Below are 18014 nucleotides of genomic sequence, written 5' to 3' on the forward strand. Positions count from 1 at the left end.
ACCGAAATCTCTTAAAAGGTTGCAGAAAACTCACTCACACAGCTTTTAACGGCAATTTCAACAGCGTACATCCATCATAATCCGTATCTGCCAAATCCAGTACTGTAAACCAGTACTTTCTACAGTGACGTGTACCCAATTTCCAACATAATCATGAGTTTTTCATCTTTCTGCTTCACTTCAATTTCCATTTTAACCCTCCAATTTTGTGAATAGTCATTTCATTTTTGTCGTTATCCAGAGGAGCTAATATACAATGAGGTGCTTTCCCCAAAATCCTCCATCTTCACCGTTGGATCGAAATGAATCAAGGGCCTTAAATCAACCCGCCAAAAGAAACGAATTTCGAATGAAAACGGCATAGTACACATCATTAGAGACAAAATCAACAGTAACACACAGCTATTTGTCAGTTATATACCTCCATTGTTATCCCGCCACGTGTCCCTTTAACCCCCCGTAACAACAAATATATATACAACCATCATATAGAATCATTTTTCATTTTCTACGTGTGTGTAAACGTGTTTCCAATGGAAAGAAAATTGCTTTTTGGAGAAACGTTTCTTCCATTAATGGAGTCTGATGAAGCTTTCACCAGCAGCATGTACGAAAATCTCAGCTATCAATCTCTGCTAAGTTTAAGCCTCAACAACAACAACAACTATAATAACGAAGTAAAACCCTTAGTTTCACCTTTTCAACCATCTCTAACCAACAATATAATACCCTATGCTTCTCCTTCTTCTCAAATCCAACAAACTCTTGATTTTCCTGATACTCAAAAGCTGAAATTCCCAAAACTTGAACCAGTAACTGATGATACTACTACTAATACTAATAATAATAATCTCCAGTTATATGATCCATACAACAACAATGAGATTTTGCCTTATTTGAATGAGCCGTTACATTACTTCTCCAACACTACTCTTCCAGATCTCCGTTGCTTCGAACATCCAAACTATTTCGATTTCCATTACGGTGCCACGTCATCACCGGTGCCAAAAAACACATCATCTGCAAGTACTCGATTAAGAAAGAAGCTAAGCGAGAAAACACGTTGTTTAGAGAAGCTATTACCATGGGATACAAAAATGGATACAGCGACAATGTTAGAAGAAGCGTATAAATACGTGAAATTTCTACAGGCGCAAGTTAGCGTTTTACAAAGCATGCCTACGTTAGCAGAAGAAGGAAGTGCTTCGCCGTCTAGCTCTGAGGACAGAAATGGAAAAACAATTAGTGTGCTGAATAGGCAACAGCTTTTACAGGTAGTACTGAATTCACCTGTTGCTCAAACGTATTTGTATTCAAAAGGCTGTTGTGTTTACTCTGTTGAACAGATTGTTCAGTACAGGAAAATTGCTCAGAGAAATAATGCTTTGTATCGTCAAGCTTTGTTTTATTCTGGTATGCTCTCTTCAACCAATTAAATCCTCAGGTGTTCATCTCTGCTGTTTTTGAAAGAAAGTGATAGACTATAGGAGTAAAGGGACAAATGTGTAGATGTGGGAGAAGTTTGGGGACTGAATTGTATTTTGGAATCAGTTGTTATGAGAAGAAAGTAGTAGTGTTAGTGTTAGGATTAGTAGATGATCAGTAGTAGTAGTAATAGGTTTAAGTCTGTTTTGTTTTGCTAATTATTACATGTAATTGCACGTGATATGAATCATCTTTTGGTAACTTCTTCAGCTCATTTATTTATTGATTCTGTACTCTAAACCCCATGATGGTGGATAATATTTTTTAGATTCGATAATGGTACCACCTTTTTTTAGCATTGAAAAGGATTCTAATTTAAGGTGTGTATATACCACCTCTAAAGAAAACAATAAGATGGAAACTAAGGAAAAAAATCAAACTGTTAAATTGGCATTTTTATACAATATCTAAACATGTAAATTTATATTGAAAAATCAAGGTCTAAGTTTACACTAAAAATTTAAATGCATAACTCGTAGTAATAAATTTCTTATTTCTTTCGGCATTTAATTTTTTGTGTTGACCTGGAACCTGAACGGTTATAGCTACATGAACGTTCAATGGCTTCACATCCAATATTACTATAGTTGAGTAAGACAATAACAGCAGAGGAAATAGACTTCTTTTTTTACTAGCTACTAATTTGGAAACTCCTACTCTTTTTTCATCCACTTTTTTTTTTTTTTGGTTGAAAGGAGGTGAAAGTAAAGCCAGTAGGAGTAAAGGGAAAATGTCTAGATGTGTGAGAAATTGGGAACTGAATTGTAATTTCGAATCAGTTGTCTGAGAAGGAAGTAGTGTTTGGGCACGTTTGGCCATGAAAACTGTTGAGTATTTGAAAAATGTACACTAGGTTTTGTTTTCAAAGTGAAACTGATATTTGGAAACTGAAGGTGTGTTTGGCTATGAATACAAATTGAAGTTGTTCTTGAATTTTTATGAGTGATTTGGAGTGAAAAAAGTGAAATTTTGATTTTTTTCAAGTTCGGGAAATTTGCGGAATTGAATTCTAGAATTTTTGGACCAAACATAAATTTCCGTAATTTAACTCCGAGAAAAAGTAAAAAAAATTCATGGCCAAATGGCAACTTTTAAGTGTTAGGATCAGTAGATGCGTAGTAGCAATAGGTTCAGTCTATTCTCTTTAGCTAATCATTACATGTAAGCACGTAATATGAATCATCTTTTACTTCTTCACCTCATCTATTTATTGAATCTGTACTCTTAAACCCACAAAAGGCAGAAAAACCGGACCTTTATTTTAGCATTGTAAAGGATAGATGAGATGGGAAACTTTTTCCTCGCAAGTTACATTTAATGTGTATGATTACTTTAGAAAAGAATAACAATGAACTACGCAAAATTCAAACTGCGTTATCTTCGATTTCATGATATGTAATTCCTAATTGTGTAGTTTATGGAGCAGTAAAATAAATACTACTACTAGTTCACGGTACTTTCATCCAAATTAACACTAAATTTAAATGCATCCACTCGTGTAATATGACTTTTCACTTTTTTTTTCTTTCCCAAATGAATGAATTTTCAAAGTCCAAAGGTGTATTAACTAATTTTTATCATCATTACCCATATCTTTAATGACCATCTCTAAGTTTAAGAAAAATTTACGAAAAAGTAAAAAAGATAATATTGATAAATTACCCTTTAATTAGTGCTTTTAATCCTTTCTTAAGGGGTGCGCCACACCCCAAATATTCATTTATGTTGGAGTGAAAGGGAGTGTCATTTTAAGCTTGTCAAGGTTCCCATTCCATCTGATTAGTATTTTGCCAGGTGGCTTCTGTAAGTGAGTCTAGCAGGGAAAAAAATGGAAATGGGAAAGAAAAGGATTGAACACTTGCAGGTTGCAATCATCGTTAGAAACACGAAATTGGCCTGGGAACCACAATGGTTATAGCTGCATGAATATTCAATTGCTCCACATCCAATATAACTATAACTGTTCAATACAGCAGAGGAAAGAGAATTCTTAGGCCACTTGCCTGGCCCCTCTAATTTATTCAAAGGTTAAGCAAGCCATTAAGGCAAATATGACCTAATATTTCAGCAGTATTTTCTAAAATTCGACATCTCTGTTCTGCACGTGCTCCTGCAAGATAACAACCTACAAAATTGAACGGGATGCAGAAGAAAGATTTATAGTCCTGTACTAATGGTTATGATATTCATCTGTCCGGTGAACTCCTTGGAGCAAAAGCGGTAGCAATCGAAACAGCTGAAAAGAAACCATCGTTCATTTGTCAAACTCCCATATGACTCCTCCATCCTCTGCCATCAAAGAGCAAATTAACTTACAAGAACAAACAACAAATAGAGGAAAAGAAAAAATCAGTGTAAATGAAAAATACAAGACAAATCAAACAAATGACTGCTGCATTGGGATGTGATTCTGAGTGTCAACGGGACTCAATTGACTGTAATGTATTCACTAGCATTCTGTCAGGTGGTTAGGTATTAAGACACCATTTGACAATTAAACGAGGATAGACGCCTAATCTTTATAAACAATAGTTCCCAAATGTGTGAAGGGTCCATTGCCAAATGTTCAAGCAAGAATGGATTAACAAAACAATGGATTGAATGATGGATGATGCAGAAAAAATAAGCAAGAAAACCAACTAGCAAGGAACCAATACATTTCAAGGAAGAAAGAATGTCATGTAATCATACCCTTAAAATTATAACAATAAGAATGTAATGTAATCAAACAATTAAAAGCATAATAACTACTATTACTTTCTTTGGCATCATTGTTACCAGCAGCCGGCGGTGTAAGCTATAAATGGTTATCTTGTTGGAAGTAAGATTAACGATTATTGGGACAAAAAAAGGGAGTGTATTTTGTGCAACTAATCCGTGCCTGAAGAATCTCTACAACAACAGCATACCCAGTACTATCCCAAAAGTGGGGTCTGGGGAAGGTGGGGCGTACGCAGACCTTACCCTTACCTTGTGTGAGGTAAAAAGGTTGTTCCCAATAGACACACAGCTCAAGAAAAGCGTTTTCAGAAACAGGTTTGACAAATGCAGAAGTAAAAGCTATGGTGAAAATATTGTGGAAAAGAGAAGTACTGATAACAAAATTAGTAAGGATAACCCAAGTACGAGAATGCCTGAAGAATTCTTTAAGTTCAGGAATATGCCGGAAATCTTACCTTTTTGCCTGTGGCACCCAAAAAGGAATTTTTGAGGGTTACTATTTCCATATATCAATGTAAAAACATTCCCCATTTGCAAAATAAAAATACAGAGTAGAAACTTATGACATAAAGCATTTACTGCATCCAAACAATTTAACAATCTAACAGCCAGATCAAAATAATTGAGTACTATCTTCAAGTACTTTGTAATCACCTAGGGATAGGCTTATAAGCATTACGTACATCAGTGTTATCAAAAGCGAAAAGCGCAAAAAAGCTCTAAGGTCAGTTGGGGCTTTAAGCGCAAAGCGCAAATAAAAGTGTGGGCTTTAATGAAAAAAGGCGCAATGGTGCAAAATACAAATCTATATATGTTTAGTCCAAGACTCATAATAATAAGCATGAATAACAGTCATATGGACAAAGGAATTGTAAAAATATTACGATAAAGTGAAATACGAATTATCTAGTGTCACCCCTTCAAGAGAGGCTCATTGACAAGGAAAAGTATGTCTTAAAGCCTTGATGATGACACTGAAGCGCACATAAAGCGAGGCGAAGCGCTCAACATGGTTTGACCCTCGCTTCAGGCTTAAGCGCGCCTTTGACAACACTGACGTACATGTTTTTGCGAGGCATCTAAAATAGTTCATTAATAGGCTTTAGAAGCTAACTATAATGAATTGACAAATAGCACCTTACAACTGCCGTCAAATAACTCATAAACAAGGATAAAGGATTTGCATGCTACTGATGTAAACTCAAAGTGTAAAAGTGGAAACAGATGACATATAATTGATTCGATCTGTTTAGAATTAGAGCAGTATATGATTACCTTTGACCTTCTTGTTGATCCATACTTCGAGTAGCATCCCTGCACCAACACCTGCAGCAATACACGACCCGTAAAAGGCGATGTTGTACGGTAAGGATCTTCGCGGAAGAAAATAATACTCAGGAACTTGTCGAATCTTTTTTGGAATCCGTTTCTTCACAGCTGGTCCAACATTAGGCTCACTACTCTCCGTTCCACCCAAAGTTTTCCAGTCCATCTCTTTCAGTTGGTCTTTATGCTGTTCCGCACACATTATAGGACCCTAGCCTGGTACCCTGTTTGTCAATGAAAGACAAAAGGATTGAGATGGATTAGAGCCCGAGGGAAGTCTCTCTCTCTTTTTTTTTTTTTTTTTTTTTTTTTTTTTTTGGAGAAGGTAACAATGTTATAAATCCTTAGCACAAAGGCAGTGCTAAAAGCCATATTTACAGTTCATAAAAAGAGCAAAAGTGTTCCATGTTCTTATAGGGACTCTATGATGTGTAACAAAGAATGTACATGTTCTAGTTTGTAACAAGAGCCTGAGGGAAGTCTTGGAACACTAGCACATTACACCATTCATTCATACAGCAACACATCTATGGTTGACACCTTGGTTTTTCATTTCGAAGACGGCTGAACAGTCAAACTAGTTTGTACACTAACTTACTACAATTAAGGAACGTACACCCGCTTAGTCAGTGCATACGAATGATGGCAAGAAACTAGTCTCATGGAAATAAAATTATGTCCCTAAATGATAGGTTTAGCTTTTTTCTTCGATGGCCGAGAAATCCATCTGGAGCCGACCTTTGGGCCAACCACAACCTTCAAAACACGAGAAGATGCGCCGCCCCCTACCCTTCTCCATTAAAATACTGGACTTATTTGCTTAATATAGGGCTCGAACTTGTGACCTAAAACACAAGTCCCTCAACCTTTGTCAATTGAGCTAACCCCTAGGGCTAAATGATATGTATAGTTTGACAGTAACCAAGTTTCGGATAGTTAAGCTTCTCTTTTCATTAATTTTAAACTCATTGATTCAAATTAGTGAATCAGCTGTGACATAAATCTGGTTCTTCCAAGCCACATGACAAATTGAACAAAAACAAAGTAGAGCAACTTCATTAATCAACATATAAGCTTGTCTCCTAAAAAATAAATGCACAGAGAAAATTAAAGGCTTAAATCGGGATTCTGTCTCAATAATTCTAATCTTACTAAAAAATTCAACAGTTGAAACCAAGAAATAACAATAGGACAAATGATATAACAACAACAACAACAACAACAACAACAACAACAACAACATACCCAGTGAAATTCCACAATGTGGGGTCTGAGGAGGGTAAAGTGTACGCAGACCTTACCCCTACCTCGGGTAGGGAGGCTGTTTCCGAAAGACCCTCGGCTCAAGAGAAAGCATGGCAAAAAGGTTAAATAAGAACAAGCAATTCCAAGTAGTATGGGAATGAAATAACGAAAGGGAAAAATCGCAGACTGAAAAAAAAGGAGTCGTAGCTACCACAGATGAATTAAAAAATCAAAGTACAAGAAACAATAGATTGTAGCATAAAACAAAGGACAAGGAACTATGGGGCAAAACTACGACTACTAGTGAAAAAGGGTAAGCGGGACTACCTACTAGTCTTCTACCCTAATCTGCGGCCAAATGGGCAAATCAATAATGTGAACCCATAAGCGAAAAGAAACGAAAGCTCAAGTCAGATTTTGTATTAGCATAAAAAGGGATTTAGGGTCGTAAGAGAAGGAAATCTTGGGAGATAAATAAATAACAACTTACAGCTCAGACAGAAATGGGGAGGACAAAGCAATTTTGTGCCGCCACTAGAGATTGGCGGGTCACATTTTAGGTGGAGGATCCGTTAACTAAGCAGATAGTAGCCAAGAAAATGATAAACATGGCCCCTTATCTTTGTTGGTAGATTCAAACTAGTCCCTTAAGTATCATCTAACTAGTTTTGGTCTTTTGGGTTTTTTAAAAGTGAGTTTTTTTTTTTTTTTTTTTGAAGATTAGAAACATAAAATAATTGAAGCAAAGAAAGATACAAATAGAGAGAAGTAGCGAAGGATCCGCATTTTTGGTCTCAGTTAAATATTATGCAAACTTCAATTATTAAATTTTATTGGAATTGAGAAAATAGAAAATATTTAATGGGGACTCACAATTTGAAGTGAATATTTGTAGTTTGTATTATTTTGATCTATCATAAGTTGTGGCAAGACAATCTTTGTGGATTACGAAATATACAAGTTAATAATGGCATAATGCATAATACATAAATTGACATTTAAGGTTGATGTGGCAAGACAAATCGTTTGACTATCGTTTAGGAATGACATAATACAAGAATAAGCCCTTAAACTTAGCTTCAACTGGCAAGTATGTTCTCCAACTTGGGTGTGCACAAGTAGGCTCCTCAACTTGTATAAAGTTGAAACGTAAACACAAATGCTGACGTGGCACATAAATTTTGGAGGTGTCTAGATGATCATTTTGTAAGTTGGAGTGTTCAACTGATAAAGTGGAGACAAATTGAAGTGTCTACTTGTGCACACGCAAAATTGGAAGGCATACTTGCCGTTTGCGGTCAAATTTGAGGGCCTGTTTATGTATTATGCCGTTAGGAATTGAACTTCAACTTTTGAATGAAAAGCTATTTTTACACAATTTATAATAAACGGGATAAAAATTTAAATAATAGCACATAAATAGCCTATTTATGTTATGATACTCACCTAAATGGCTACTGGTGCATTTAATCGGTTTTTGAAGCCTTGTCATGGACTATGGCTCATGTGACATGTCCCTTAAGAATTAGGGAAATTTACTTGTCATAGCTACCTCTAAGACTTATTTATGAATAATATTTTATTTAATTTTTGTAGCTCTATTTTTCCAAAATTACATTAGATAACTATTCCAGTAACTTTCAAAATACATATAACTCTCTCTATTCTCCCTCACTGCACATTTAAGATTTTTCATCTTCTCCAAACCCTAAAAAAAATTCTCTCTCCTCTCCTCTCCTTCCCCTTATTGCCGCCTCTTTCCCTCCTTTTCTCTATCTCCGGCCTCTCCTCTCCTTCATCTCACTTAGCCCTCCCTCCCTCCTTCATCTCCACCCACAACGCCGCCGTCAGCACCACCACCGTATCTGTATAACTACTCCAAAAGTTTTGACTTTAGGCAATTAATGTGTTTGAGCCGTTGCGTGAATAGGAGACTCAAAATGTCAGAAGGAAATCAAGAACGGGCTGATGCAATAGCAGAAACTTTTGGTGGGAAAATGAATAAGCCTAAAGAAAAGTAGGGTGTTAATTTTTTGTTAAATACTCATCACATACATGTTTGTATTGGCTCTAGTCAAAAGGTATCGGCTTTTAATTGGCAGGGCTCTTTACTTTATACAAATCTTCAATCTTGCTATTTTGCCCAACCCTTTTTCCCCCCTTATTTATAGATGATTTCTCTTTTTTTTTTTTTAGTTGATTTAACAACATTGGAGCAACCGCTTTAAACTATTTGATTGTTTACAGCTCGAATTAACATTTTAATAACTACACAGGCACCCAAAAGCTATGGTGGCGGCTCAAACCAGAGAGAAAATCCATTTGAGTTCACCATTTTCAAATTTGAAACGGTGGCGGCTGCGGGGGTCCGATTGTTGTGGTGTTTTTTTTTTTTTTTTTTTTTTTTTTTGTATATAGTATATTTTTTTGTATTCGCTTGTATTTCGAAGGAGAAAATGTGTATTCGTCATTTTTTTAGTGTATTTTTTTTTGTATTTGACCGAAGATTTGACTGGAATCCATGGTTTCTCCTCCTTCTTCTATCTCCTTATACCTCAGAATTTGAGTGTATTTCATCCTTTTTTGAGTGAATATAAGTTTAATATATTTGGCTGATTGAATTTTTGGGAAAATTAGATGTATTTGACTGTATGTGTTGTTTGAATGATCTATATACAACTGAACAATGTATCAAAATACATTGAAATACAATTAAACAGCGAAAACAAAAGGATTATCAGTATATAAATACAATGAAATACACAACTCGTTCTTGTATTTAAAAGATTTACTCCACTCTATTTTGATGAAGCATGTATTTCGTTGTATTTAAAAGTACAGAAATACAGCCGAAACAACATAAAAAATAGCTGCGGTCTGTGTTTCACGATTTTTGTATTTTGCTGTATTTCAAAACGATGAAATGCAGTCGATGGGACATTTGTAAATAGTGATATACAGCTGCTGGTGTATTTACGTGTATTTAAAAAAATTGAAATACAACCGAATCCAGCAAAACGATGTATCCTGGGAGACTTCTGTATTTTTGGAAAATTATCGTGCTAAGTTTTTTTGAATTCAAAAAGTTTGGAATGAAGTAATTTGGAGAGAGAGAGACGTGAGCTGTTATGAAACTTTAGCCGTTATGCGTGATACATGGTTGATTTAATTTGACTTATCATTTAAAATGAAAGAAGAGAATTTGTTCCATAAATACAACCTATTTTTACTCTATCGAATTTTGTATTTCCGTGTATTTCAAAAACGCGAACTCTGCCGGATTTTGTATTTCCATGTATTTCAAAAACACGAAATACAACCTAATTCAACAAAAACTAGACACGGTTTGTAAATATAGAAAAAGTAGATATAAATTTTTAGAAGCTATTAAAAGGTAGCTGTTTATGTAAGTTTCACTAAGAATTATCTGCAGCGTCTTTTGGACCAAGGCTTAATCTGATATCCGACCCAATTTGGTCCCCAAAGTTGATGCTAATTGTTAAGACCTGCGATCAAATTCATAGTCATCATAGTTATTGGGTACGTAACTAAATATTTATACAAATTTTAGTAAATTTCCTAGAGCCTGTTTGAATGGGCTTATGACTTATAGCTTATAGGGCAATTCGCAGAATTGCCTTCTTTTGGGGTGGTCTTTAAATTTTGCCCCTCATATTTGAAATCTTTAAATTTTGCCCTTCGGCTAAAACCCATGGGTTCCAGGTTCGAACCCACACTTCGCAAAAAAATTTTAAAAAAATTCGCAAGACGAGTTTAAATTTCGCTATGCCGGCATAAACTTGTGAAGGAATTACCAAAGTTATGCCGGCCCCGGCATACTTATGCCTTATGGGCAGACTTGGCATAAGTATGCCGGGTCCGGCATAACTTTGGTAATTCCTTCACAAGTTTATGCCAGGTCCGGCATACTTATGGGCAAACTTTTAGTTATGCCTTAAGGAAAAGTTCCGCCTTATGGGGCATACTTTTTGTTATGCCTTATGGGGCATACTTTTAGTTGTGCCTTAACTAAAAGTCTGCACCATAAGGCATAACTACAAAAAGACTTTTAGTTAAGGCTTAACTAAAAGTTTGCCCATTAAAAGTATGCTGGACCCGGCATAAACTTGTTAAGGAATTATCAAAGAGTTATCTCGGACCGATACTTATACCAAGTCCGCCCATAAGGTATGAGTATGTCGGTCCCAAAACTTTAGTAATTCTTTAACAAGTGTATGCCGGGTCTGGCATACACGCGACCCAAACCTTACCTTGTAATTTTTTTTTTTTTAATTTATGCTTGAGCCGGGGTTCGAACCCAGAACCTCATGATTTCTGCGTGAACGCTCAGGGTTGCAATGCGAAGTGCAAAAATTAAAGACCAAAGAATATGAGGGGCATAATTTAAAGACCACAAATATAAGGGGCAAAATTTAAAGACCACCCCAAAAGAAGGGCAATCCGTGCAAAAAAATGTAGCGTATAAGCCAAAAGCGATAAGTTAAAAATCCTAACTTATGCTTTTGGCTTATTTTTGTTATCTTGGGTTAAAAACAAGTGCTTAAAAACACCTTTTTATCTTAGTAAAATTTTCACAAATAGCTACCTTTTAGTTATTTCTAACAAGCTATAACTACAAGTTCATTATTTACAATTCGTAGCTGATTTTTCCTATATTTAGGTCCTGGTCGCGTCGCATAAATATAACCAAAATACAGACTAAATACACGGAACTGTTGATGCCTCTATTTAAGGAAAAAAATCTTTTTCAAACTAAACAGAAATCTGTTTTTAATGTTTCATAAATCACGCAAATCTCATTCTCTTCCATATCTAATCACATATCTCATTCAACATCTAATCATTCACATAAAATTTGAATTAAAAAACCTTCTTCATATTTTTCCCAAAATATAACTAAAAAAAAATCTCTTTTTAATGTTCCATAAATCACGCAAAGCTTGATTTGTTCATCAACTGAATTGCATAGTGACAAGTTAAGATTGTCTCCTGATGCTATGACCATCGGTTTTGTGTTCGTTATTAAAAATATTCAATGAAATTACATTATTAAAAATCAAAATGTTCGTTACCAAAAATATTAATTATTGAATGCAATAAGCTGATATTGAATATTGTTTAGTAACTTTAATAAGATGGGAAAACTTGACTCCATAAAAAAACTTTAATCCCTAAGGGTGGCTTTTGATTCACTGTATTTTATCTGTATTATGATTGTATTTTTGAGTGTATTCTAATTGATCCGTAAGATTTGAATCGTAATGAATATATTTACAATATATATCACTTGTATTTTGTATGTATATTAAAATTGTTCTTTAATTTTTGAAGTATATTGTACAGAAAAATGAATTTTATGGTTCAATAATGAATTCAAGTGTACCATGAATATATAGAGAAAATGCATAGAACTCTTCCTGGTTCATCAATAAAATATAGTGAAAACATGTAGGAAATACAAAACTTGATATTGAAATGCACTTTGTAATTTTTTAGCAGTAACTATACAAGAAAAATATAAATGTAATAAAAACAGAATTCAAATCTACGATTAGACTATACAACAAGTGAAATCATTACCAAAATACATAAAACTTCTTCTAAAATCTTCATAAAAATAATGTCGCAACAGTGATGTTATACATAAAAAAAAAGTTGGAGAAACAAAAAAAACAACTTAAAACATAAATTGTTCTGTCTACAAATCTACTCCTGAACATCTACTAAAATCGCTGCATCATAATCAACGGTAGCCTTGACAGGTATTGGTGGTTGCTCGTTATCAATAAATGCATTCAGGGTTGCCTTGTCGATTTGCGTCGTATCTCATACGAAGAAGCTTTGCATCAATTTCATCTGGAATGCGTCAAGATATACTGAAACTTTACATTAACAAAACATGAAAAAATAACAAAACAACAAATTAACCATAATAAATAACAGCACATTCAAGATATACTGAAAATATACTATAAATATAAAGCAAATATATCAATGTCAAATGCACTGTGGTTGTCACTACAACGATACTCAGGATCGTGTCGTAAAATACACTTCAAATACATTGAATATATACTACAAAATATACTTTGATAAAAAGTAAACACAAATTCAAAATTGCATAAATTTACAAGTAACAAATTAGGTAGAAAAAATATATAACACATAATTAAAAACACAAACTAATTGAATTAATAAAAAATACGACAAAAATATACTTAAAATGTACGCAAAATACAGATCTGGTGAATTGAAAAAACAGGAATTAACTGAAGTTCAAAACACAAACTAATTGAAATAATAAAAAATATGACAAAAATATACTTAAAATGTATGCAAAATATAGATCTGGTGAATTGAAAAAACGGGAATTAACTGAAGTTCATCGAAAATATGATAAAAATATACTTAAAATGCAAGTAAAATACATATCTGGTGAAGTGAAAATAGGGTCATTAATAAGAAAAAATACCTCTTGGAGAACATGAACATTTTTACTCTTGTCCAATAACAAAAACTTCAGATCTGTATTCAAAAATTCCGGTGGCCGGCGGCGGAGGGCATCTAGGAACAGTCATGGCGGTTAAATGATTTGGTATTTAATATTTTATATTCAAATAGTCTGATCTTTTTAATTGCTACAGATCTTACCGTGTCAAATAGGCCAGATGGTCTTTGTAATTGTGACGATTCGACCATGCAATTGCTACGATCGACCGGAAAAGAGAAGACGACCGACGCCTTGCCGGATCACGCCGGAGAAGACGCCGGAGAAGATGGTGGTCTAAAATGACATGAGGATGAATGATACATGGATCCCTCAAAACAAAACAAAACAAAAAAAAAAAACCTTTAAACTTCCACTGAATACAGGGAAAGATGAAATCTGTGGCTTAGTAAAGCCCAAAAAGAAACAAAGATGATGAGGGAGAACACAAAAATAACGAGAATCTTACATATTTTAGGAAATAGAGTTGAATTTTGGCGGTAAAAGATTGAAATTAATGAGCGAAGCAATACGGATAGAAAAAGGAAGTGAAAGAAATCAGAAACTGATTTGAAAAGCACGAAATTAGGGGAGATGAGAGTTAGAAACGTATATTTAGGAAAAGGGGAGAGAGAGAAAGTGTGCAGCTAAAAAATAGGGGTGTGGGAGTGGTAAGTTAATTGGTAGAAAAGTGGGTAGCTATAAGTTGTAAAAATATAATATTATAGCTACTAAACTTAATTATTAAAAAGTATAGTTATGTTCTATAAATATATACTTAGTAAGCTATGCCAAGTAAAATTTACTTTATCTTATCCAAGAACTACAAAAGTACTTAAAAGCTATTTTGACTTAAAAACACCTAAAATAAGCCAATCCAAACAGGCTCCTAATACACAGACAATATCACAACAAAGTTACTGGGATCATCCGAATTGGTAACTAATTAATACTCTCCCTCCGCCACTATTATAAGCATATACTAAAGAAAATGTGAGACATAATCACATTAGAAAGTGTCAATATCTAAACAAAGTTACTCCTTTTTCAGAGTCATTAAATAGAATATAGGATCAAAAGGTGGCTTCTTGTACAGTCTAGTCTTGTGAGAAACTGGCTTTTTAGTTGTATGAAAGACTATAGATTCTTTGCTTCTAGCTCAAGGAATATTGATGCTAGCTTGTCCAAACTAATTAAATATATTCTTGTAGATCTTCTTTTTTACCTTTTGATCCTTTCCTTTTCCTTTGCATCATGATACTATTATTTTATTAATAAAGCTCATGCAACTGAGAAATTCAGGGTTTTTTAAAATAATTTTTAGAAGTTAGGATTTCAAAATAAAAGAGTTTTTGAGTATCATCTAAAATGAATTAAATTCTTAGAGTTCATTGAAGAAAGGATTGATAATTTAATAGAAGATTTCAAATTTATGGCCTTCAGATCTCTATGATTTCAAATGACATGTGTCTTCATTAACTCAAAATAAAGAAGAAATGAATTGTGATTTGAGCTTGTATTTTAAATCCAAATTTCCTCAAATATATCCAAATATATAATGAGAAATTTACATTATTGAATTTGAAGTAAATAACACCGAATCATCTAGGCTTTATCCAAACGGATATATACGCCATCAATGAATGTGGTGAGATGAATATAGGATCCCTTCATCTTTAACTAGAAATTTCGAGTTCAGTATAACTATGAAAAAAAGGAGCGTCCCCTTTTAATGAGCCTTATGTGTCGCAAATTAAATGTCCAACATTTAAAGATTGAACTACGAGTGAAAAAAATAAATCTTATACGCATAAATATTGATATCTTCTTCACTTTTTCTAGGAAGAGTTAAATTTGGTGAGCTTGGTACGAACAATTAGATGAAACACCAATTCTGAGATTGAGGGTAAGGTAATTTCCCATATGTAACTTAATTTCAAAGTAAAAAAGGCAATGGAAACCCACCGATTTATCTTTTTGGTATCTGTGATTGATGTGGATGCCTAAGCCATATTATTCTTTACTCCCTAGCTGGTTTATACCCAACTTTTTTTCTATGCAATTAGGGAATCCAAACAGAAGGTAAAAGTAGGCAAAAAAGCACAAACAAAGCTAGCGTTGTAAGGACAAAACAAGCTTTTATTAAAAGCTACAGAATTATTTTTTATTTACTGTATACAATTAATTAATAAAAGCCCATTTCATTAGAGCTCACTATTTATATTATGGTATATCTAATGTAATTACAGCGTCTTCTTGTATCAAACTGCTTTCTCTTTTCACATCCCAAAGTGACGGAGAGAGAGAGAGAGAGAAACAGATAGAAGGGCAATAACCTTAATAAAAATATACGTTTGTTCGTGCTGAAGTTGATGAGAAAATGGCTAAGATTTTTGGTATATTTGCATGCTTGTTGATTGTGGCCTTAGACGCCATTGCTGGGATTCTTGGAATCAAAGCAGAAGCAGCTCAAAATCAGGTACTCTATCCCTTCCAAACTTTATACTTATAACAAATGTTTCCTCAAACTCACAGGCGGAGGCAGATTTTTCACCAAGGGATTTAATAGAGTACTATATATGCATAAGAAAATTGACCTTGTACATACAGTAATTTTCCGACGAAAGAGTTCGGACCCTCCGTAGAATGAAATTTGTGTTTGATGGTATTTGGCTGAGTTTAACTTATATTAACCAATATATCATAAAGAATTTTATACTAGTAAATCACCTAAAAGATATCTCTTGTTCATAAAAGTGGTACTAGTAACTTGAAAAATAAGTAAAATTGCCAGCTATAACAAATTAAAATTTACATACTAACAGTGTGAAAAATTGTTATTACTGTCAATATATAGCATAAGTTATATCTTAGTCTTTCAAAAAAAAAAAAAAAATCCTAATATTTGATTTTGTTTTTTGTTTTGCGGATTTGGAACAGGAAAAGCACCTGAAGTTGTGGTTGTTCGAGTGCAAAGAGCCAAGCCATGATGCATTTGTACTAGGTGTGGCTGCAGCATGTCTTCTTGCAATTGCTCATGTTCTTGCCAACCTTCTTGGAGGCTGCAGTGTCTGTACCACTGATGACATCAAGAAAGCATCCCCAAGCAGGAAAATCTCTATGGCTTGTCTCGTTTTTACATGGTACTGGCCTCTTCTACTCCTAGCATTTTAAGACTAATCTTGTCATTTTTTTTTCCTTTTGTTTGTTATTTACTTTGGTTTTTCTTACAATGAAATGGGGGATGGTGTAAACAATTGTTACAGACATTAGACCTAACTTCATCTCCAAAAATAGTTTCTGCGGTGAATATTATATCAGAAAACAACTATTTCCTCAACTAGATATGATCTAATACCATTTGCACGTTCAGATTGAACATTTGAAGGCACGAACAACATGACATGTGGGTCCAACATTGGATAAGAACAAGTTATGGATGTGTGCGACTCTTCATATTAAGTAAAGGGAAATAAACCTTAATTAATGAGGTAACAATGATGAAATCCATATAAGAAGATAGTAATATATTTCCTCTACTATTTTATGTTTTTGTTTGTTACTCCCTCCATCTCAATTTGCATGAGCTGTTTGACTTTGCATGAAGTTATAAGAATGAATGAAAGACTTTTGAAAATTGCGTCTAAAATAAATTTTAAATATTCGTGTGACTATAAATTATCTCATTAAGGATAAAATGAAAAGTTTAAACTTACATTATTATTAAATTTAAAAAAATATCATATTACTAAATTTAAAAAAATATCATTCCTTTTTAGATGTACTAAACATGTTGAATACTTCGAGATGGGGTAAAGGTATCGGATTGAATGAGAAATACTGTCCATAATTTGAGGCGAACATGTTACCGTGTAATCAAAAGGACAAAATCCAGAAAGATAAATGAATCCTACTTTTTTGATAAAATGGACTTATAAAAGACTAGAGTCGACAAGTGTCCCTACATTTTGCTAATATGCTCTTGTGGGGGTTTCAGGATCATAATGGCAATAGGAATGGGACTGCTGGTGATTGGGACAATGGCAAACAACAAGAAAAGAGCTTCTTGTGGATTTTCACATCATCACTTTTTCTCAACTGGTGGAATCTTGTGTTTCGTCCATGCCATCTTTTCAGTTGCATATTATAGTACTGCTTCAATGCTACTTGCCCCATAGTCCAATATCATCAACTTTTTTCACACGGCAAAATCCACTTTTTTTCAGACTACAAGTTATCTGCCTAGATCGTTATTTATTTATTTTTGTTTCTTGGGCCAGTAATGTAATGAGGATGTTCTGGTAAGAGTAAAACTGTTTGGCTTAGCCTATGATTATTCATCAAAGCTTTAAAAGGGAGTGTTGTAGACAATATTATCGGTAATCAATGTTCTTGATGTGTTTTTGACTAAGTTCGTTATTAGCCAAACCATCTGATGCTTATATTATAGAAGCACTATGATCAATATTTCGAAGATTATTTGAGCATCAACTTACAAATGGGATATATGAAGATTGCTTTTGTAATTAGCATTATTTATTTGAATAAATAAAATTTGAAATATTTATTATGAAACTTTACTGAAGTTTTCTAATTCCATTTAATTAAAAAGAAAAAAGAAAATTACAAAAAGGAGAAATAGTATGCTAAAAATAGAGCTTCACAGTTTCTGCAATTTGAAACAAAAGTACCTCCTAGAAGGAATTCATTTTTTACACCTTCCCTTATT

At 33.9% G+C, this 18014-nt stretch overlaps 3 protein-coding genes across 3 annotated transcripts; 2 read left to right on the forward strand and 1 right to left on the reverse strand.

The window, feature by feature from the left end:
- Positions 1-484: 484 nt before the first annotated feature.
- On the forward strand, positions 485-1686 carry LOC132037197 (transcription factor HEC3). Its single transcript, XM_059427671.1, has one exon. It carries the CDS (start codon positions 534-536, stop codon positions 1434-1436), a length of 903 nt encoding a protein of 300 aa, XP_059283654.1. The 5' UTR covers positions 485-533; the 3' UTR covers positions 1437-1686.
- Positions 1687-3397: 1711 nt separating this feature from the next.
- On the reverse strand, positions 3398-7441 carry LOC132036612 (uncharacterized). The gene is made up of 3 exons (XM_059426983.1): positions 7268-7441; positions 5482-5756; positions 3398-3774 (listed from the first exon to the last, which is right to left on the reverse strand). The coding sequence occupies exons 2-3, from the start codon at positions 5732-5734 to the stop codon at positions 3740-3742; spliced, it is 288 nt and encodes a 95-aa protein (XP_059282966.1). The 5' UTR covers positions 5735-5756; positions 7268-7441; the 3' UTR covers positions 3398-3739.
- Positions 7442-15506: 8065 nt separating this feature from the next.
- LOC132037401 (protein VASCULATURE COMPLEXITY AND CONNECTIVITY-like) lies at positions 15507-17699 on the forward strand. Its single transcript, XM_059427910.1, has 3 exons — positions 15507-15764; positions 16226-16428; positions 17283-17699. Exons 1-3 carry the CDS (start codon positions 15666-15668, stop codon positions 17461-17463), a joined length of 483 nt encoding a protein of 160 aa, XP_059283893.1. The 5' UTR covers positions 15507-15665; the 3' UTR covers positions 17464-17699.
- Positions 17700-18014: the final 315 nt, after the last annotated feature.

This window comes from Lycium ferocissimum, chromosome 11, assembly GCF_029784015.1.
Source record: "Lycium ferocissimum isolate CSIRO_LF1 chromosome 11, AGI_CSIRO_Lferr_CH_V1, whole genome shotgun sequence".
NCBI lineage: Eukaryota > Viridiplantae > Streptophyta > Magnoliopsida > Solanales > Solanaceae > Lycium > Lycium ferocissimum.